Genomic DNA, 24,550 nt, shown 5'->3' with positions numbered 1-24,550 from the left:
GTGTTTGGCAGTCTTTTTATATACATTACGTCTATTTATATATATTTGAATCTAAAGTTGGTTTTTTTTTTTACATAATTTTTAACTTTTACATTTTTTGAGTTTTTATTTTCTTAAAAAAAAAAAGTAAAGTGACATATTTATTACTAATTATAATTTATTTGATTAGGTGGGTGTTACAAGTTAATTAAACAACAAATCAGTTGAGAAATACTTAAAATTTATAAAATAATATTGCGTCTTTTGTATGTTATACAAAATCTATAAAAATCCATTTAAATCTATATATGATAAACCTTAAAGTTTAAATACAAACTATCATAATTTCTAAAATTTTAATTTTATCGATCCAACCGAACTTTTATTTGTTTTAATTATCTTGAATAATACTACTTAGAGAGTACATTGACTTCTATTAATTTGTTACTAACATATTGATCATCAAAATTAGATATATGACTACTAATTCTTATTTTTCACCATCTTTTATATTCCTAAATTGTTTTATAAAGAATTATTGTAGAAATTTTATATAGAAATTGGTATCCTTATTATGCTTCGCTTAATTGATTAGTGGACTGCTTTCATGAGAGCAAAATGTAGACAATCATTGAGCTTCATTTGCCAATAACTCTTTTACACATCATAATATAGGTGGAGCGAGTAGAATCTTAAAGAAAATAACATTAATCCACATTTTGAAACTTTTGTTAATTTCTTATAAATTCATTTTTATCCCTGCATACCAACAACAATAAACCAAACATATAAGCAGAGATCAAAAAGGAAAAAATGAATATTAGGATGACTGTTCATGAGTATAAAAAAGAATACATAAAAACCATAACATCAACTTGGACTCCAAAATTCCATGCTACCCACCATTGATGAATTTCAACTTGAGGTTTTCAATTTTAGTTGTTGAAAATTTTATATTAACTTTAAATACACTTCCATTTGATTGCTAAATCATTATTGGTTTCATTCATTCAAATGTTTTGATTTGAAGCCTTAATATTAAACTTTCTTTTATATTCACATCATTATTGATAATTAGGTTTACTTCAATAATTAAATTAGATTGCATTCCTTATATTTAGTAGTGTTACTATTATAGGGCTGTCTACTCCTTTACAAAATAATGATTTTATTTCCATTTCAATAATTCCTATATGAATATGTCTGATTTTGAGAATTTGTTTTCTTAATCTTTTATTTTTTTATAAAACTATTTTTCCCATCTTTTTCAAATTTGATTTTCTTTTAAGACACATTATTTGTACCCATTTCCAATAGTTTAATGTTACATTAATTTTTTCCTCCTAAATTTCAGTATTTTTAGTTTGATTTGATTTTTTAGGAGGAAATGCTAAAATTCAAGAGAAAAAGTTGATGTAACATTAAACTATTGGAAATGGATATAAATGGCGTGGCATCTTATTTTCATACAATCCCTTCTCATTAAGTAAATTGTTCACTCTAAAAAAAACATGAGAATTTAAAAAGAACAAAAAACTTAAAAAATGAAAAAGGACAAAGAATCAGAAAAAGTAACGAATGAAAAAAAAAATTTAGGTTGTTTCAATAGGCAAATAGGCAGAACAGACTAGTGTCTTGGAATCTGGTGGCGCCAATTTATTTGGCTCTACCAGAAAAAAGGTAAAATTGCTTAAGCCTCCTATACTTTGAAAAATTATAGTATTGCCCTATTATTTATACAAGTGGCAACTGTTGAGATTGAAAACTTAAACTGTATTATCGAAAATGATTATTTTCTTTACATCACATAAATCATACTATTTATAATACATTTGTTATCCAACCATAACTACTAACTGCCAAGACTTCTAACTACTACCTGCTAACTACCATAATTGTTTCCATACTCTAATATGCCACCATTCTCTTCGACTTCTGCTAACAACACCTGCTAAACGGAGTCTTTTGGACCTAGCTTAAGACATGATCTGAATTTCGTAAACAAGGATACTGACAGTGGCTTAGTGAACACGTCTCCAATCTGCTCATGCGCTGGAATGTGACCCACAGCAAGTTTTCCAGCTGCAATTTTCTCACGGACAAAGAAAAGATCCAACTCTACGTGTTTAAATTTGGAGTGCAATACTGGGTTTGCAGATACATCAACAGCTCCTGAGCTATCACACCACACTGTAGGTTTTCACAAAGATGGAACATGCAGTTCTAACAAAAGTGACTCGAGCCAAACAACTTCAGCAACTGTATGAGCCAGCCCCCTATACTCCGCCTCTGTTGTGGACCTGGAGACAACTGGCTGCTTCTTTGACCCCCATGCAACAAGGTTACCTCCAAGAAATACTCAAAAACCCGTAGTAAACCTTCGATCATCTACACCCGTACCCCAATTCGCATCGGAGTATCCAACCACATCCAACGTAGCAATCTTTGTGAATTGAATACCATAATCAACAGTGCCTTGAAGATATTTGAGAATGCGTTTGACTGCTCTAAAATGTTGATCAAGGGGACGATGCATAAATTGACATACCTTGTTCACAGCAAATAGAATATCCGGCCTGGTGATGACCACATATTGAAGAGCACCAACAATGCTACGATATTCAGCCTCGTTGTCAATCGTACACCCATCATTCTGAGATAGTTTAGAAGTGGCAACCATAGGAGTAGGAGAGCTATTTACTTGATCCATATTGGCTTTCTTCAGCAGATCAAGGATATACTTTGACTGATTTAAAAAAAACTAGTAGCAGTGGGGGTTACCTCAATACCAAGGAAATAACCAAGAAACCCCAAATCCTTTAAAGCAAACTGAGTGTCTAGGGACGAAACAAAATTGTCAATGCTTTGTTGATGATTTCCAGTGACTATTATATCATCAACGTAGACTAGGACATACAAGATCACCCCTTCAGCCTTCTTAACAAAAAAGAAGCATCAGTATAACACCTCAAACCCGGTCTAAACGTTATGATCGAATCTGGCGATGTCACATTGTAACACCCTTTACGCGTATTCGACGCCGGAATAGGGCACGAGGCATTACTAGAAGACATACATTTGCATACGTATTAAACCGAGTTACAAAATTTCATCCAAATTAAAACTTTCAAATTTTTAACGTGCTTTCATAATTCTTTACAACATATCCTTGAAATATTATATTCATAACAAATAGGGCCTACGAGACCCGATATTTACTCATGTAATTCAAAGCTTTATTTCAATTTCATTCAATTCACAATTTCTCATGTTCACAATTCAAATCAATTTCTCAATCCAATATATATATTTCAATCATCTAAGAATATAATTCAAGTTACATGAACTTACCAGGCTAAATTGCGAAATACCAAAATTTAGAGACATTTTGGTAATTTTTATTTTCCTCAATTTCCACCCAATCTTGATATAAATTAATATTTCATTCAATTTATTAATTTAAATAATAAAACAATTCATTTCATGCAATTTGGTCACTTTTTGACATTTTTACAAAATTACCCTTAAAATTTTACTTTTATTCAATTTAGTCCTGAACCTAAAACATGTAAATTAGCTATTTTAAAATAAACTCATATTAGCTGAATATTCACATATATTTTTCCTCCTCCTCCACTCCAATCCACATCCTTGATATATACATAATACCACTATTAACTTGTTTACTCATAACAAGCTGTTCACTTGAGTCATAGCCACTAAATTAATTATATCTTAAGCTACAGAACTCTGAATTGAGATCCCAAAATTTTATATAAAACTAAACTCACATATATTCTTACCATAAAATTTTCAAAATTTTTGGTTTAGCCAATAAGTACAGTTTATTCTTTAAAGTTTCCCATGTTTCAATGTTTGACAGTTCCGACCCCTCTTCACTAAAAATTAATTATCTCTTTGTAAAAATTTGGATGATGTTTATGTTTGTTTCTATTGAAAAATACTCATTAAGGATTTTATATATATAAATTATAACCCATAATTATTTTTGTAAAATTTTAATGATTCTTCCAAGTCAAAACAGGGAACCCAAATTCATTCGACCTTGTCTCACAAAATTTATTATATCTCATGATTTACAATTCAATTACTTACATCGTTTCTTCTATGAGAAACTAGGTTCAATAATCTTTATTTCCATATTTTATTCATACTCTAATTATATTTCCACAATTTATGGTGATTTTTCAAGATTAACCTACTGCTGCTGTCCAAAACTGTTTTAGTGCAAAATGTTGATTACTAGGTGTATAACTCCCTTATACCCTTTCTCTATAATATTTCCCATCACTTTCACTTATTTCTCTTCACTAACATATCAAGAACATAAGACTTATATAAGAAAACTCTACTATAACATTATTTCCATGCTTTTTCAATAATATAAAACTTAAAAATATATTGAAATCTTAATGTTCTTAACTTGTGCTATTGATTTCAATCTTTAACTTGATTTTTTCTCTCCTTCAGCTTCTATTTCTTGAATCTAACTTGATATTCTAGCTCCCCATTATCTCCTTGTTATTCTTCTCTCTTGGAAGCTATGAAAATTCTTTTGATTTCTAGGTGGAAATGGTAATTTTTTTGTGGAATGACCAAATTGTAAAGAAAGCAAAACTTTCTTTGTTCTCCTCTCTTCTCGCGTTAGTTGCATGGAAATATGGTGGAATGGATGATTCTTCATCTTCCTTTTCTTATATATACTAAATAATAAAATATCATTTAAAAATCAAATTAAAATATTAATAAACTAATATTTATTTAATTAATATAAAATATCTCCAATATCATCATTATCTTTTAGATTTCTCTCTCTTCTAATTGGCCATTTTGCCCTTTATAATCTTTAAAAATTTCATCCTTGAATCATCACTTAATTTGGTAAAATTATGATTTAGTCCATCAAAATTCTTTATCTTTTCAATTTGGTCCTAATTCATCTATTTTCCGTAGTTTCTAGATTATTCCACCCTTAAAATATTTACACTATTGGTCCTTTAACTTTTTGTATTTACACTTTAATCCCTCAAATTTTGAGTATTTACTATTAGGCAACAAAACTTTTCTCACTTTTGCGATTTAATCTTTTCTTGAATTAATATGTCATAATATAATTTCCAATGTTTCCATAACTCAAAATTTCTCTTTTTGTCACTTTATTTCCTTATTTTACTATCAAGGAAACCTACTTTCTTACTGTAGTAATTTTCGGGGTATTACAATCAGACTTAGCAGAAACAAATTGCGAGCCAATCAGGAACTCACGTAGCTTAGAAAACCATGCCCGAGGAGCCTGTTTGAGACCATGCAATGCTTTCTTCAGTCTGCACACTAGCAACCATTCATCACTGTGTTGCTCGAAGCCAGGTGGTTGTGTCATATAGATTTCTTTAGACAACTCTCCATTGAGGAAAGCGTTGTTAATATCCACCTGTCGAAGCTGCCATCCAAATTTAACAACTAAGGACAAGACGAATCGAATAGTTGTTGGCAAGATTTCTTCAAAATCGATGCCTGCCTCTTGAAGATAACCCTTGATAATTAAACGACCTTTGTAACGAGCAATGGTACCGTCTGATTTTCTTTTAAGTTTGAAAAGCCACTTGCAACCCACAGCTTTCCCATCGGCAGGTAAATGAACCAAGTCCCACGTGTGATTCTTCATCAAAGCTTCATACTCCTGTTATGCTGCAAGAGTCCACTCTTTGCTGGTGAACGTCTATTCAATTGTAACAGGTTCAGATGCTGTTAGCTCTGCGGAAAAAATCCTGGGCTTGACCCACTTTTGGACCTCGTTTGCATGGAATGCAAATTAACTGGAGAAGCCTGAGCAAGTTGACTAGGCAAACAACCATTCGGACCAGACGAGGAACAAGAGGATGCTGGATTCTAACATGGAGAATTGGAAGAAGGACTGTTAGAGACCATATTCATAGGTGAGCAACGTACTTGTAGGCGACCTTGTGGAGTATCAGATCTTGGCATACTGACAGAAGTGTTCTGAAGTGATAAAGACATAGCTGAATTTGAAGAACTGACCAGCCTTGAGATAGGCACCACAATAGGAACAACAGACTGTTGATGTTGAAATTCAGTGACGTCACGAGCAGACTGTGAATCATCTGCAAAATTAGAACCACTCATAAAAGGGAAACAACCTTCATCAAAAATGACATGTCTGGAAACAAATACTTTATGATTCCCAGCAAGGCACTTGTACCCTTTATGTACCATACTATAGCCAAAAAATACACAAGGCTGAGACCAAAACTGTAACTTATGAGCATGAAATGGTCTGAGATACGGATAGCATCGACAACCAAAGACTTTCAAATGCTAGTAATTAGAAATAGTCTTATGGAGAACCTCATGAGGTGATTTGCCATTGAGAACTGGTGTTGGAAGTCGATTAATGAGATACACCGCACTAGTAAACACATGAGTCCAAAAGCATAAAGGCATACTAGCCTAAGCTAGTAAAGTCAAACCAGTATCGACAATATGGCGATGCTTTCTCTCTACTAACCCATTCTGTTCTGAAGTGTGAGGATAGGAAAGCCGATGCTGAATCCCAAGCTGAGCCAACATCTTTTGAAATGGACGATACTCTCCTCCCAAGTCTGTTTGAAGAGCCTGTATCTTACAACCAAACTGTACTTCAATAAGTTTTTGAAACTGAAGAAACTTAGTCACAGCCTTAGATTTGATTTTAATCAAATACAACCAAGTGTATCGAGAGTAAGCATCCACAAATGAAATGTAATAAAGACAACCATCAGAGATCATAGGAGCAGATCCCAAAGGTCCGAAACAATCAGCTCAAAAGGAGCTGAATAAACAGTATTTGAAGGTAAAAAAGGAAGTTTATGTAATTTTCCAAGTTGACAAGCAGAGCAAATTGAGCTCAATTTACAATTCTTTGATACAACATTACAATTCTGAAGGGTTGTAGCAACAGTCCTCTGACAAGGATGTCCAAGATGCTTATGCCACAGCTCAAAAACTGAATCACCAGAAGAAGACACCCCTGACTGTGCCGTATAAACTGCAGCTAGAACACCAGAAGTGCAGAGATTTTCAGAAGTATTAAGATGCTAAGAGAGATCAAACTGATACATTCCATTATGCATGTGCCCCACCAGTAATATGGTCCCTGTCTTGATGACATTCACAAAACAATGAAGTGGATGAAATTTAAAATAAACACAGTTGTCACTAGCAAACTGCGCAACAGACATTAGGTTCTTGCATATTCGAGGAACATGAAGCACATTCTTCAAATGGAAATTCCTGTTGGAATGAACAAATGACGAGGAACCAATATTGTCTACTGGTACAGACATACCATTCCCCATAAAAAAGTTTATTTTTACCTGTATACTGAGTCACCTCTCGCAGACCCTTCAAATCATTTGTTACATGGTTGGTGGCACCTGAATCGGGAAACCAAACATTGGAGGTCATATTATTCGAAGACAATTGACCCGAGGTAAAGGCCATATTAGCCTGCAAATCAAAGGTTTCTAAAGACCCCTTATGAGTGTAACAAGGTGAAGAAGCACAAGGCAGATTAGGAGACTCTTGAAACTGATGACACTGGACTTGCATGGATTGATGAGACACACCCTCAAAAGATTCATCAAATCTGTAATAACATTTGTGCACAGTGTGTCCAACCCGACCACAAAGTTGGCATTGAGGTTTGGTATGCGTGAACTTCCTTCCATGACCTCTGCCTCTGAAGCCACCATCTCTATAAGATGATCGAAATCCATGACCAAATTGTTTAACCTGCCTAGCATCGGGCTCAATGTGCTGAACAACATTAGCCTGTAAAGTCATACTCGAAACAAGATCTTGCTGTCGAGCCTCACAATCAGTCAGCATTTCGGTAAGATAATCAAGAAAAATGTTCATTGCTGATGCTACAATGCATATTGACTCATATTCCACTGGTAAACCAGCAATAATGATACTGATCTGTTCTTGCTTAGAAATACTAGTACCAGCAGCAAGTAAAGTATCACACTGACCTTGAATATTAACTAGATATTCTTGAATAGACAACTGACCTTTCTTTTGTGAATACAACGAATGTCTGAGAGTCGACACTGTTAAAGAAGATTTAGCAGCAAACCTTCTAAGAATAGTACTCCACACATCAAAACTCGAACCAGCCTTGGTAAGATGAACCAAAATACTATCAAAAATGGTGGACAACAACCAAGAAGCCAATAGCTTGTCTTGTTGCTTATGAAAGACAAAATCAGGATTAGAAACAGGAGAACCATTTTTGTCAAGAGCAGACTATGGAGGAACCTGAATCGTTTCAAGAACAAATTCATGCAAACCATATCCTTCAAGAATTAGCAAGATTTGTTGTTTCCATAAAAGAAAATTATTAACAGTAAGTTTCACCGTGTCATGTTTAGGAAACTGATGAAGTTTGCGCGAGGAAGCGTATCCAAGATCAGGAGAAGAAGCAGCTACAGGTCTGGCCGTGTGAACGGACTGATGATCACCATCATTACCAGATATTGCATCTGTTGCCATAGTCAAAAAAAAAAATTATGGTTGTGATACCATGTTGAGATTGAAAACTTAAACTGTATTATCGAAAATGATTATTTTCTTTACATCACATAAATCATACTATTTATAATACATTTGCTAACCAACCATAACTACTAACTGTCAAGACTTCTAACTACTACCTGCTAACTACCATAACTGTTTCCATACTATTCTACATGGCTCCACCAAAAAAATAATTTTTTAATGCAGATTGTTGATGTGACATGTTGGTGGCACCAAACACTTAGCTCCACCAACTTTTACTATAAATTTTGGATTATTTTCGTATTTTATCAAAAAATAGATCATTTAAATAATTAATTGTTTTTTTAAGATTATTTTTATAAAAAAATCCCACTTAAGATGACTATTCTATGCTTTAAGGAATAGCTTCAAATTTAAAAAAAAAAAAAAAACAATTACCATACCCTTGCTGCCACTACCAATTGTTTTTCCTCGGAAAATTTGCTAGAAAACAGCAGTAACAAGATGGAAAAATTAAACCAGAAACCAACAATAACAAAGAACAATTTAGAATTTTGGAGACACAATATTTCTCTCTAGAGCTTTTCGTTTTGTTTAGTCTTAAGATGTTTTTAGGATGAATAATCAAATTTTCGTTTCATTTAATTATATGTGTTTAAAGATTAAATTTATCAAATTATTTAAAATTAAAATTAAAATAATAAAATGTATAAGTATTGAGGATTAAATATATCATTATATCAATAAAAAACTACGAAATTATGATTAATCGTATTATTAACTCTTAATTGAAATAATCGTTGAATTCATAAAATAGATAAACAGCATATGTCCATAATAAGTGTTAGCAATATTTTATTGAAAAAATAATTTTAATCACAATTTAATATTTAAATTCTTAATCCAGATGTGATTGGTTCATTGTTTTCTGGTTCACGTGTGATGGCAGCTGAAATAGTTGTTGCTAACAAATAGGGTTGACTATTAAGTATTAACACAATGCAACTTGTTTATCAAAATAAAACGAATTTGGATTTTACGTTTGAAAATCAAGCTGTGCTTGCAAATATATATGAGAACCATTTACTTGGAAATATTAGGTCAACTTCTACCATTAGACTTTATATTTTGTGTAATTTATAGATTTAGTATATGTATTTTAATTCGATCAATTTTAGTTGTTGTACTTTTCGGTTTTTGAAATTTTAATCATGACCCGATGATAACAGTTAAATTTCTTTTGGTTAAATTATGTCATTAATCCAGTATTATGCGTAAAGTTATAGATTTAGTCTACGTTTGATCAACTGGATCATTCTTAGCGGCTATATTTTTTAATTTCAAAATTTTAATCTTAATGCAAACAACAGTCATTAAATCTATTAATTAATTTTTTATGAGTAATATATGAAAATAATAAACAAACATAGCATTACAAAAATGATAATATGTTTGACACATCAAACTTTAAAATAATAGAACTTAACTTAATAAATTTAAAAATTATGAGCTGAAAGTGATCAAATTAAAGTGCATGTACTAAATCCATAACTTATGCAAAGTACAGGGTCTAATAACAAAATGTGACCGAAATATGAAATCAAGAATTTTTAATGGTTAGGCTTCCTGGATGTAAAATGTACTTGTAAGGCGTTGAAATGTGAAATTATTTTTTTCGACCGAAACGAAGTGGTAAATGTAAGTGTTTGACATATCAACAATCTAGTAGTGAAATTTCACTATATGTAAATATCCACCCGATAAAATGCGAGATTTAATGGAAAATACGGTTGATTGTTTGTAAAGGAATCTTTATATCGAAACTCTAATATATACTTATAAAACAAAAATAGTTATATTAATGAAAAACTATCTCAAAAAAATCTTTTGAAAAATTAATTAATCGAATGAGAATAAAGATAAAAAGTAAAAAGTAAAATTCGTCAACTTTAAAAATAGTGAGAGTTCAAGCCCTCTATCTCCAACCTAAAAACTCATTTGTTGTCTATTTATTTTAACATACCCTCGAGGGAATCCATGAAAATCCAATAAATGAAGTAATTATTTTTACCCTTTAGTTTTTCTGATATTATTTATTTTATTTTTAATATTAATATAATATGATTTTATTATATAATATTTAGTATAAATGTAATACAAATTCTTTTAATAATTTAAAATTTTATTATAAAATTTAATAAATTTTAATTATAACTTTATTAATTTTATCGTTTAATTAAAATTTTGATAATTTATTGTATATATTCATTTAATGTCTTTAATAGTAAATTTTATTATCATTTTATTGTCATCATTGCGTTTGAGTTCAAACACATCTCACCAATCACTACAATAGTTAATTTCACTATCATTGTTATTTTTAATCTCGAATGAGCCAATTTAACTAATTATAGAAGGGAGCCTAAATGTCTAGTAAGGATGAAAGAAGAATGAAATTTTTTTTAGGGTAAACTATATCCAAGATTACTAATCTATTAATAAGTTTATATTTTGTTCACTCAACTTTAAAAAGTTACAAAATTATCATTGAACTATTCAAAAGTTTTCATTTAAGTCACTAGGCTGTTAAGTTTTTTTAAAAGTCCGACTAGCAAGCTCAAAGTGACGTTTCAACAATTAATATGGTGGATTAATACCCATTGGTGAGTAGAAGAACATACTTTAAGTCCAAATCGATCTGACAGTTAGTGTCAAAAATTAGAGAAGTAAGCTATTTGGATTTTAGTTTGCAAATTCATGACGTTCGAAGTTATTTCATGAATTGGTGCAACCTGTGCAAACAGAGAATGCCATATAACAATAGTTTTAATAGTTCATTGACTTAAATGAAAACTTTTGAATAATTTAAGGATCATTTGTAACTTTTTTAAGTTGAGTGACCAAAACGTAAACTTATTAATAGTTTAGTGACCTTGAATATAATTTAACACTTTTTTTAATACTAATCCAACCACGGCGTTTATCAGTCAATCATATAAATGCTCTTTCCTATGGTTAAAATTACCAAGACAATCAAATGTGGAGCATACTCATGAATCTATGATGCATGCCGCGAATCACGAGCAATGACGTCATCTGCTGCACTGAGAAAACGCTTTGTAAGCTGGCAAACACAGTCATATATTTGTGGTTTAGTTAATTAAGGGTCCGTTTGTTTACATGTAAAAAGTTTTATGGAAAATACTTTTTACATTTTTTTGTGTTTGTTTCACAGAAAACAGTTTGGTCAACGGAAAATGACTTACAGTTCAACGGAAAATAAGTCTTTTTCCTTATAAAATGACACACAATTTCGAAAAGCGTAAGTAATTTTTTAGAAAAGAGCTCCTCAATAGGTAATTTTACTTTTATATAAAAATTAACTTAAGTCAAGTTTAATATTATTATGTTGATAATAAAATTTATTTTTATTTTTAAAAATATTTTAAATCTTAATATAAAATATTATATTTTTAATATTATTAAACATACGTATTTAATTATTTATATTTAGTCATATAATAAATTATTAATATAATTAATATAATTTATTATTTTAATAAATTATTTAATATTTAAATTTTATTTTAATAGTAAATTTTAAAATAATAATTTTAAATAATATTATTCACATATTATTGAAAATATCAATATTAATATTTTAATACTAAATATTTATTACAATTATAAATATATTAATAATAAACGTTTTGTAGTTAATATTTAAATTTTATTTTAATAGTAAATTTTAAAATAATAATTTTAAATAGTATTATTCACATATTATTGAAAATATCAATATTAATATTTTAATACTAAATATTTATTACAATTATAAATATATTAATAATAAACGTTTTGTAGTATAAATGTTAAAATATGTCATAAGTTTATATACTTTTCACAAATTTGTAATTTAGTTTCGTACTTTTATTTTCAAGAATTTAGTCCTCTACTTTCCAAATTTAAAATCAAGTCCAACTACGACATTGTTGATTTTTTGTCGATTTTACTAAAGTCACATTTTAAATAAAAATACTCAGTTGGTAATCATGTAACTAAAAATAATCGTTGCAATGAATCTAAATTTAACAAAATATTTTTAATATATGTAAAAATAATGTAAAATATAAAATTATAGATATAAAATAAACTCAATTAAACAATGAAAAATAAAAAATCTCAAATGTATATTTGTTTAATTGAAAACGACTTTTATGAAATATTTTTAAAGAATCTGCCAAACAAAAGAAAATATTTTACACAGATTCATCCAAACACCAGAAAATATTAATTTTTCGAAGAAAGTAAGTCATTTTTCAGAAATCATTTTCCGGAAACTATTTTCAATAAATCCACAGACAGCGGAGGATGTTGGATGGCAATTGGCAATGATATTCAACTATGACTCGACTTTAACTTAGATTCAGTTTGAAATACAAAATACTATTTGATTGACAAATTTATACAAAATAATGTAAACTTCCACTTTATATTTCTTACAGCAGGATTGATCTTTTTCCCGTGTTACAGTCAATCAGAAAATAATAATAGTAATAATAATAATAATAATAATAATAATAATACATGTGAGACATTCAGAAAATCAAGGTCAAAGAAATAACATATCAACACATCAGAAATGGCGAAAGCACAGAGTCTTGTGGCTTGCAAGGGACTGACCTCGTGAAAGCTAAAATCAAGGCGGGCAACCCATTGGCATATTCTGGTCGGTATGTATCATCAGCCACCACAGTCTTACATCAAAGATTACTTGGACTGGCGCACTTAGAAGATAACTCTATTTTGTTATCGAGCATAATCTGGATTCAGAGCTAAGGCTTCCCGGTAAATCATGTCCTTCATCTGCTCTTCTCCCAATGGTTGCTGCTCAAAATCGAAATTAAATGGCTCAGGGCACACTGGTTCATCAGCTATGTCGTGTAACCTTTCAAGATAAGGATGGGCCAATGCTTCTTCAACTGTCCACACACAAATTACTTCCAGGTAAGAAAAATGAAGGAACTGCTTAATTCAGTCGGTACAAAATCTAGTCTAAATTAAATTACCACAAAACAGGAAGGCGATTTTTTTTCCATGATGATTACCAAACAGGGTTCACATTATTCTTCAATAATATCATAAAATTTTAGCAAATACATTAAATTCAACAACCCAAAAGAGCATGACGGTAAATGCCACTCACCAGTAATTCTTCTCGTTGGATCAAATGTCAACATTCTATCAATCAGATCAAGAGCCAACCGATTAACATGTGGGTAAACATTAGCTAGCTGTTGACGAGGGTATGCAGGTAGCTGCCTGATGTATCTTCTCGCGTCCTCATTTTGAAGAAACCCAAGATCAGATTCAGTTGGTGTGCCAAGCAGCTATAAAGCAAAAAGTTCAATGGTAAGTAGTCATCCAAACAACAAAAAAGATAACATGGAAAGAAAGCAGCTCAAATTTAAATTCTATACCACGTATACCAACTTAGATACCCTCAGCTATAAGTATTTTGTCTGAAGTGTAAAATGCTACTTCAATTAAAGGTATAATCAGCATAGAATCCAAATTAGACAATTAGCTGTAAAATGTATCTTGTGTTGGATATTATTTCATGGATTCTCCATTGATTAACCTTTCCCCTCGTTGCAATTCTTGTAAATAAAGGTCATATAATTATGCATATCTACGAAGTCAGCTAGCTCTATTCAATACTTGTTCAAATCATAATTTACCTCTGTCAACAAACGCATTTGATGTACATGATCATTTCCAGGAAACAAAGGTTTTCTATTCATGAGCTCCATAAAAATGCAACCAACAGACCACACATCTATGGCGGCCGTGTAGTCCGAAGAGTTCAGCAATATCTCTGGTGCCCTATACCATCTCGTGACAACATATTCCGTCATAAACTCATTCTCGGAGGCAGGTCGAGCGAGACCAAAGTCACAAATCTTAAGATCACAATTAGCATTCAGCAAGAGGTTGCTGGGTTTCAAATCTCTATGAATCACATTTGCAGAATGAATGTACTTGAGTCCTCGAAGAAGCTGATATAAGAAATACTGCATACCGTACAATAAAATCAAAATCCAATCAAAATAGACATAGTTATACGCCATCATTACATCTTTGAGTAATACCTGACAATGCTCCTCAGATAAACTCTGATTGGAGCGAATTATTTGGTGAAGATCGGTATCCATGAGCTCCAAGGCAATGTAGACATCAGTAAAATCTCTCCGCAAAGGCGGAGGAATGACATCTCTAATTGCGATAACCTGTTATCGTGCACAAAACCATTAGCTACTTTTGAATCTACTAAAGCTCAATATTCTTGTATATGGTTCCAACTTCACTTCACTTTAAAGGACTTAGTCAAATTTTGAATTAAGGTATCGATTATTTTCCTATGAAGCTCAAGAGCATCTTAACAAGTAATATGATTCAAACAACAGATAAAAGCTTACATTCTCGTGATCCAAATGTCGGAGGAGCTTAATTTCACGAAGCGTACGCTTAGCGTCCATGTGATTATCGAAAGCGTTGGCGATTTTCTTTACCGCTACCATTTCATTCGTCTCCGAATTCAACACCGAGCTTTAAATTCCAAAAATATAAACAAACAAAAAGAAGTTCTATAATCAAACCGAAAGGAAAAAGAATGAAGTAAAAGAAAAAGTACAATTAATTTCGCAACATACCAGACGATGCCGTAGGCTCCACGACCGATTGGCATGATGGGAGGCCGATATTTAGACGTGATCTCAAATAAGTTTCCAAAAATACTGTACTGAATAAATTGACCGCCGTAGGTATGAAACGCCGGAAAATCTCCGAAGTGACCGCCGGCATTTCCCGGAGCAACGTTGGCCATTTTGTATTCTGTTGACTTGCTTTTTTTTAATGTGTTGAGGAATTGAAAGAAACGCAAGGGCTTTTTATAAATTAAAAAGAAAAGAGAGAGAAGAAAAGTTAATGATGTGTTGGAGTGAGAGCGTTAGGAGGGTGGTGTGTATTAGGAGGAAAGAGGAAGGAAAGCGCGAGAGGGCTGAGATTGTAGCCGCCACTAGATCTATGGTTGAGATTTGATGGAGTAGCTTGAATGGTCTCTTACTCGCCTGATTACTACACCGACCTTTTAGACTTTGTGGAGTTTAAAAAAAGCTGGGTTTAAACAAGAAAAATCAAAGGTAATGCATGCATGATAACTCTGACCTTTGCGGAAAAAACATACTTTTCTACACGTCTCATATCTCTCCTCAATGGTGATACACATTACACAGTGCCCCAAATTTTGACCCCGAATCTATCCCTTCCGTGCCACGCAGCAAAGAGATGTACGGAATTTACATAATATTTTTACTTTCTCTTTTCTTTTTGTCAGAACTTGTGAAAGATTAAAACTAATTCTGAAATTCAACAATTTTTTCCATTTTTGTCTTCAATTTTTTTTCCACATTAATTTTGAAGTTTACCAGTTTTTATTTTTCAGCTTTTTTAAAAAATTACGTTCACAGGCTAATATTGTTGTATTCAATAAAAAAACAGTAAGTAATTGTTTTGAGTAGTAACTAAGTAATTGTTTTGAGTAGTAACTAAACTTCACATTGTCTGTTTTCAAATCCAAACCAATACTAAACTATTAGTACTAACATTTTGGTCACGTGTTCTTCCCTTAATTGTGAGTGAAACAAACACCAATGTTATTGGTGACCTGCTGTCTAGCCATCTGGCTAGTAATTGCCTAAATTAAACCAAAGCCACTGTTATCAATTAAGTATTTTAAGGAAAAAAGTTTATGTCCAAACTCAGACCGATTACCGCTGAGCCTGCCTGTCATACCATGTTTGGATAAGGAACGGAAAGGGAGGAAAGCAAGGAAAATAATTTCCTTTTTCCTTATTTGGATAATTTTTTTATTATTTTAAGGAAAAAAAGAAGAGAGAGGCGAATAGAATGTCATGTTAATTTCCTTTAAATTGTTTATTGTTTTGTTATTATCTATGGATACATAGCATGAGAAAGATCTACGACTACCAAGTATCAAGTCAATCCACAGCTGTATTTTCCCGAAGGGTTCAACGCTACGATTGGCAGTGCAAGTGCAACTATGAGCTAGAATCATTTTCTTTTGTTGTTCAAACTCGGACTATTTTTTTTTGCAACACATGACCAAACCACTTTAAATTAGTAAGAGAGCGATGATTAATCAATACCATATATCCATTTTCGGTCAAACATTACATACAGAACAGCATTGTCAAGCAGTAACAGAGAATTTGCTGAAAGGTCGCATGGCTGCGGCAATGAATTTAGCATTTCATATACGAGCATCAACCACTCGAAAAGCAAAAAATTAAGAGGCAAAATAGGTACGCTTATATGGAATAAATTGTATATTATTTATTACGAAAGAGCTTTTTAGTCCATCGAAATCTCCCACAACTCAATTCAACATGTTCAACAAAATAAAACTGCAAATACCCATATTCATCAAGCAACAACTGCCTATAAACTACTAAGAGATGACAAAACCCAATACATTCATTTTGTGGAGGCAAATGTTGTTGGCTTCATTCTATTCCGCAACCATCAGCTTATGCGTCAGCAAATCTGCAACATAAAATGGTAACCATCAGTACCGTAACGAGAAAACTGAAAACATGTATAACATAATTTAAGTTTAAAATGAATTTAATTCAAACATTACCCTAGCTCAGAGAGCTTCAGGTGAGCTTCGGTGTAGTCAGCAAAGAAGGCATCCTCATCCTGCAAACACAGGAGATTCATCCAAATAAATAAATAAAATCCAACTTCTCAGCAAGGGATTGTATCAAATTCTCAAGCCATTGATATGGACAGAAAGAGATGACTGAAGCAAAGGGTTGCATACGGCAGCATATTTTTCAACCAATGGACGGAAAACAGGATCTGACAGGAGAACTTTGTCAGTTGGTAGCTGAAGAAGGCCTTCCTTCTCTCCCGACAAAAGCTCCCTACAAAGTGTATCCCAATTAGCACCAACTCAATGGGATTGTATTCGCCAAAAAGATGGAGAAAAATGCATAACCCATTAATTCTAAAACTCACTTGAAGTAAGAGTTGTCAAAGATGAGAGGGTTGGTGGTCCATGGTCCCTCAAACCCGGACCTCTCCTTGTGGCACCTTCCCTATATCAAAGACAAAGAAGAAACATATATATCATTAACCGAATACACAAATAACATATCAAGCTTGAAGGAAACATGGGAATTTTAAGTTAACAACATACCAGAGTGTGGCCACCAGAAAGAGCAACAATGTCCTGGTCACTGAGACCCATTTGAGCACTAAACACCTGCCTCAAGTGATCAGAACCTGCATGATATTTATAAAGAGTTTAAACCAAAATCATCGCTAAATGAAAGCCACTGATCTTATACTCAGTAGTAACGAAGGCATTTCAGAATAAATAGTATCAACGAACCCTTGGTAGCATCAGGAAGACGGCCCTCAGGTGGTGGGTGAGGCTTGTCCTGGAATTTGTCACAAAAAAAAAATTGTAGGTAAATAGAGTAGCAGCATCGACAACATCAAGGATTGAATTTTACTTAAGTTTTTGCTCAAAACAATGGAAGCTAACAACTGTGTCTATGTCTGTTTCTATACATCTAACCATTTCACAAAGTGAAAAACTGTATAAAAAGATTTTTACAAAGTAAACCCATTAGTTTTCAGATGTAAATATCAATTCCCCTGTAAAAGCAAAATAGACACATAATTTCAATTAGATCAATTACTGTTAACTTAAAATTCCATTCAAGAGTCAAGCCAGATTCCATGGTCAAGTCGTAAGCACATAAAATTAGCATCAACATTTCTTAAATTTAACAGTCGCAGAAAAAAAGACGCAGTAGAACTGTAGAAGTTGACTGACCTCTCTTCCGGGATGGAAGGGAATTTCAGGTCCACCAGTAATCTCAACGGCGACGACACCAGCAAGCTACAAATAATTCGAACACGCGAAAAACAATCCAGTCAAAATCTGTCAAATCATACATAAAATAAATAAATCAGGAAAATAATGGACAAAAATTAAAACCTGATAGAAGTCAGCGTAGGTGAGGTTAGGGAACTGCTCCTTGATCGGCTCGAGAAGTCTGACGGCGATATCAAGGCCGTTGTTAGCAGCATGTGCGAGCTCAGCAGGATGCTTCATGGTTCCGAATGGACCTCCTGTCTTGGTCTTAACATCAAAAGTTCCAGCTGAGTGCCACCTGTCCTCCACCATTAACGTTCGATCCATCAACACAATCGATCTCAGAACTTCGAAAAAGAAAAGTAGATCAGACGACAGATTAGAAAAGATAAGCTTACGCTAGACGGAGCATGAGTGGAGCACAGTTCTTCTCAGCGATGAGACCTCTGAGCTTCCTCTTAGCCTTTTCAACTGACTTCTGGTATTCCTCGCTCACAGTTGGGTAACACTTGGTCATTTTCTCTGGGTTTTTTCTAAATGAAAGTAAATTCGTATTAACAGAGGAACAATGAAATCAAATTAAAAAAGTTTCAAAATCCAGATCCGAACTCAAATCGAAAATAACCTTTTCGTGAGGTGATCGAGCGTAAGAAGAAACGAATGAAAAAATCCCTTAAACCACTAAATGGCACGAGCTGAGCACAAGCACACTCCGAATGGAAGGGGGAGATATAAACGAGGGGTAAGGGAGGGAAGGTTCTAGACTTCTAGTATATTAATAATAACCGTTGGATTAATTTACGATCTTGTGGTTGGTGTTTCTTTTAGGAATTGACAACTCTGATTTGGGTTGAAAACCTATGATGTGCGGTTGTGCTTTTGGGGTTGGTGAGCTGATTAAAAGAAGTTAATTGTGCTTTTAAATTTAAGAAAATAAATAGTCAAAATTTGTCGGAACGTCGGGGAAAAGTGAATATGTGGAATTTTGAAATGACAGATTTGCCCTACAACGAGGAAAGGAGATGGGATTTGCTGCGGCTGCGGATTACTACACCCTTAAGTATGAGTTTCGTATTTTTCCGGCGTTCTTTGCCATCCTAAAAATTAAAATTGTCCTAATATTTTTTAGGATAAAAAATCTCAATCTATTTGTTAAATAAAAAACTTTAGTCCCCTGCGTACTAAATAATTGTGCTATCTTTAATACTTGAGGTTACTTTTAACAATGGCAATTCGATTGGAATAAATGTTTAATTTGCATAAATTAGAGTTTTTGAATCATCAATTATAGAAAATAATCAATTTGATATAATATATAACCGTTATCGTTTCAAACAGCATAGGTAAAAGATAGTAAGCCAAAACATGTATATAAAGATATAATGTCAAGTGCATGAGTAATTTAAAAATGACATTCACGCGATAATATTTAAAATCAACTACTTATTCGTCAATCAAGACCTTTAGCTCTCAAACATGCTACGTGAATGGTAAAATTAAAATCTCTACAGTTTTAATGGACATTGAAAAATCAAATTAATCCAACCATCAATTAGACTCGATATTGGTTTCAAATCATCAATCGATATCGAAAATCAATATCTCGCTAACTCATTTGAACTAATGTTGATGTATCTATATTGTTTTAAAATTGAAGCACGATGGATTTTAAGTTTTAAATCAACATAGTTAAGTAGTGTGTTTTTGTGTTTATATTAAGTTAAAAGTTACTAATTAACTAAACTTGTGGCGCGGTAATAAAAAACTAATCTTAAAATCAAGTATTGATTAAGATAAAAATTTGAGTTGAAAGCACGAGAATCCTTTTTCCTCACCATATACATAATTAATTTAATTTAAAATTGGTGCAAATTACTATTTACAATTCCAATTTAATGTTATCCGGTAATGAAAAAATCAAAACCACAAGTGTGAAGCAGAAGATGTAAATTAACCCAATGTTAGAAATAATATATCGCAAAAGATAAAGAAAATCAAATGTTTTGAGGTTTTGGTATTCATCAAAGGTTTAGTTACATAGATTTTTTTTTTTTTATGTGTACAAAGTTTGTAGTTAGATAGTTGTTTTTGGATCATCTTATATCTCCCAACCTGATTTATTAATGGTGTAATGTTTTCAAGAAAAATCAATAAAAAGATTTCAAGTTCTGAATGGCAGGTTTCACTAGAACGGCCGCATAGGATAGAAACGGCATGCAGGGTGTTTTGGTCGATTCAATTATTATCCCCAAAATTTAAAAAACAAAGGAAAATACCTGTAATACAGTGTGAATACGCTGGAAAGAAGATTAAATCTTGTGTCTGCTTCTTTACATGAGTAAAATAAATATTTACTATATTTAATAAAAACACAAATTTGTACATATTCAAAACTCAACTTTATAAAAAGATTGTAAAATAAATATTTGTTTACTTCTCATTTTATAATTTTTGAAGAATTTTTACAAACTTTGACATTTAGTTACAAATTTGTGAGGAAGAATTTTGAGTAAATAGTTGATTTTTGTAATTGTTATTTAGGAAAATATTTTATGTGACACGTTAATCTATCAACATTGATAAATGTTTAAAGTCAATATGTTATAAAATTATTTATATAATAGATAACAAAATACCTACTTGAATAACAATTACAAAACCATTGATTATTTACTCAAATTTCTAAAAGAAACATAATTTTATTATCAAACACTCTAAATCTTATTGGAAACCCAACTTTAAAAGATTGTAAAATAAATTTATTAATTAAAAATTTAAAATTTATAATACCAACAAATAATTTTATATAATTTTTTAATAATTTTCATATTTTATATTGATAACAAAATCTATAATATATACTACTAAACCTATTTATATAATTACTTTGTTAATTCATACCCACAAAATAACTTATAACTAATTAATTTAATAAAACATGAATATTATTGTTAATGTAATAATACGTAGATCTTACAAGTTGAAAAAGAATTATAATAATCATAACCTTTTTTTCTTTTTTCTTTTAGCGTACGCAGAAGCTCCATATTGATCACCCGCATATTTCCTATTGAATCAAAAGCTGCAATAATCCCATTTCTCGAGGAATTGGTATTCGCCACGTGGGATGTGTTAATCATGGAGTTTTGTTTACGAGGTGTCCACCGAACCCACGTTCACACCACAAGCAAATCGAAACGCACTTTGTGCCACTTTGCACGTTTATGCATTAAAAAACACTATTTATTCTAATTGATGGATTTAAAGTACTATTTTTCCGGCATTCAAAACACTTGAATATTATTTTATTTTAAACATCATCTTTCATCTGGATATCCATAAATAAAACCTTTTCATTATAATATTTATTTTTAATGTAAGACTATATCACTATGACGGCATTAATTAAATAAAAATACTCCTCCACTTTAACATTTAATTTTATTAAATTATTAGGGGTGAGGGGCTGTTTAATTCAAAAAATTAAAACTAGATTTATTATATTTGAAATAAATAAAAAAACCCCGAATAAATCAATTTCATTTTTGCCCATCAAAAATTCGAATTAACCAACTTGCAATGCAATTTTTTTCTTGGAATATTTCTATATTTATTTTCTCTAGCAAGAGAGATAGAAAAATAATTGAAACAAGGATCAAAAGGGGAGGAACATCAACATTAGAGTAAGTGGAAGAAAGAAGCATGAAGGAAATTGGAGGAGCATGACGATGAGGTTACTACTTGTGGCCAAATGGGGGGGTTGTTTATTTTGTTTAATGTATCTTTATAAGAGTCTAAAATGTTTGTACGCATTCTGGTAAATAAAAATATCAATTGAGTTTATATTTTTAAATTTATTGTGTATAAATAAATTTTAATTGGGTTTAAATATTTTAAAATATAATTTTAAATTAATATTTATTTTAAAGTCCGTTGATTTAGTTTTGGATTTTAAAAGCAAAACCAAAACCAAAGATGTAAAAATTGAAACAGACTAGTTTGGTTAGTTTAGTAGATTTGCACATCCTATTTTTAATTTCAACTATGCTTGGGGTTTAAAATTAATTATAAATAATTAAATGTTATTTAAATCTATACTATTGTTTAAGTTATTGATTGAGTTGGTGTCACGAGTCAACCAAACATCAACTCGATTAAAGAAATTATATAAAATATCATTCGTAATTAAAATAAGTTATATTATTCGAGGATGCTTTAATATTTTTACTTTAACAAAAACCAATAAAAACAAAAACATGATACGATGGGATTTTAAATCCACTTCAGTTAGATTAGTAAAAAATTAAATTTACCACTTTACAAAGTTTAAATTTGATATGTTCTATTCATTTTATTTTAACATACACAATATATTATGTCCATTTTAGTCTTATCTTGATTTACATCGACATTATTGCTAGTGCAAGAAGACATGGGTTTGGGTGCTGTAGACCGCATTATTTTTCTATTTAAGAGTTAAAAAAGGGGTTATAGGAAGTTCTAAACATTGTATAGAAAAAAAAGAATAGGTATGATAATGAGATTAATATTCAAAAATAAAGAAATAATTTGAACAATACGATAGATTTATTTAAATATATTGTTAAATATTTGATATTTCATATCATATGCAAATAAATTTAATTTTACATTTTAAATACGAAAATGTGAGATAAGCAGAAATATAATAAAAATTGTAATGAAAAATTAAGACATGGCATAATCAAAAATAACATGAAAATGAAAATATGATTAAACCGTTTGAATATCTCATCTAAAAAACAATAGAATCATATGCGAACCCTAAATCAAATTACGATTGAAAGTTACGACCAATCTTTAAATATATTCATTAAAAATAAAGTGAAAGAATTATTCAAATTCTCAACAGTATTAGTGGTTCATCGTCCAAAAAAGGAGTAGTCCCAAATCTGAACGTAAATATTTCTTAGTTCCAAGTTCTATCATACAAAATTACAAAGGCAAGACTTTATTAAAAAAATTAAAAATTATAAAAGCATTATTTGCACGACAAAGAATTTTGGTCCTTTTTTTTGTTCGAAAATTTGGTCTATGTTTTTTATACCTGTCTCAGTGTCTCATGAGAATCAAAGCAAAAAAAGGAAGTAGAAGATGAAAAAGAAAACTCGGATTGGAGTAACAGTTTTGGGGGATGCCCCGAAGGCTGCCCTTTTAGATCAAATTATTGCCGTTGTCAAGGCCCATTAAGCTGACAGCTAAGTAATCCGTAACATTTTTTGGGCCCAGCAAGCGAGGGTCTTGCAACATTTGCCATTGATCTTTCAAATGAATGCATTAGAGTCGGCCCAGGATGCAAAGGGTCTTATAATTCTCCATGGTTATGATGCGTATTCATAGTGTGATGTTTGGAGTAGGTGGCAGCATTATCTGTTTATATGCTTTCACATGCATTACTTTCCGATATCCATATGCCCCTTTGAGAAGCTATAACCTTAAAGTCCATCATCTGTCATATTAATGTAATTATAAAATATTTAACTAATTTAGAATCCGTTATATTAATGTTATTTTATTTTAAAAATATTAAATATTACAATAATACAAAAATTCATCATGATTTGAATATTAATATTTGTATATTATAATTTAAGCAATAGTATTAATAATTTCTTACATGTTATTTATTTTATTTGTATTGTTAAATTAATTTGTTTTTATATTAATTTTTTATAATTTTATACTTATCTTTACTCTACTTTAATTTAACTATTATTGTATTTGAAAAATATAAATTTAAATTGATAATCGTAATTTATTCTTACTAATCCAAAATCACAAAATGTCCAGTTTTTGACAGGAAAGTCAATCGAGACATGCAATTTCCGTTCCAGAAAAAGTCAATATCAGTTTTATACAGCTTAAACATTAGGTCATATCATAGAACATCGAGGCCATGCATGGACGAGACGTGTAATTTTCATTTCAGAAAAAAAAAATTCAACTAGCATTTAGCAACAAAAAAATGCCATTAAAGATATA

General features: G+C 31.2%; 2 protein-coding genes across 2 annotated transcripts; both read right to left on the bottom strand.

Annotated features, from left to right (window-relative positions):
- Positions 1-12,989: 12,989 nt before the first annotated feature.
- On the bottom strand, positions 12,990-15,550 carry LOC105770472 (mitogen-activated protein kinase 3). Its single transcript, XM_012591685.2, has 6 exons — positions 15,273-15,550; positions 15,039-15,168; positions 14,712-14,849; positions 14,301-14,633; positions 13,766-13,949; positions 12,990-13,541 (listed from the first exon to the last, which is right to left on the bottom strand). Exons 1-6 carry the CDS (start codon positions 15,443-15,445, stop codon positions 13,369-13,371), a joined length of 1,131 nt encoding a protein of 376 aa, XP_012447139.1. The 5' UTR covers positions 15,446-15,550; the 3' UTR covers positions 12,990-13,368.
- A 1,399-nt stretch (positions 15,551-16,949) lies between these two features.
- LOC105769872 (L-ascorbate peroxidase, cytosolic) lies at positions 16,950-19,318 on the bottom strand. Its single transcript, XM_012590816.2, has 10 exons — positions 19,155-19,318; positions 18,928-19,062; positions 18,653-18,827; positions 18,488-18,553; positions 18,038-18,086; positions 17,843-17,928; positions 17,662-17,741; positions 17,465-17,567; positions 17,282-17,340; positions 16,950-17,184 (listed from the first exon to the last, which is right to left on the bottom strand). Exons 2-10 carry the CDS (start codon positions 19,044-19,046, stop codon positions 17,169-17,171), a joined length of 753 nt encoding a protein of 250 aa, XP_012446270.1. The 5' UTR covers positions 19,047-19,062; positions 19,155-19,318; the 3' UTR covers positions 16,950-17,168.
- Between the last annotated feature and the right edge of the window lie 5,232 nt (positions 19,319-24,550).

The sequence above is a fragment of the Gossypium raimondii genome, chromosome 5 (assembly GCF_025698545.1).
Source record: "Gossypium raimondii isolate GPD5lz chromosome 5, ASM2569854v1, whole genome shotgun sequence".
Classification (NCBI taxonomy): domain Eukaryota; kingdom Viridiplantae; phylum Streptophyta; class Magnoliopsida; order Malvales; family Malvaceae; genus Gossypium; species Gossypium raimondii.
This window is presented reverse-complemented; position numbering and strand designations above follow the sequence as displayed.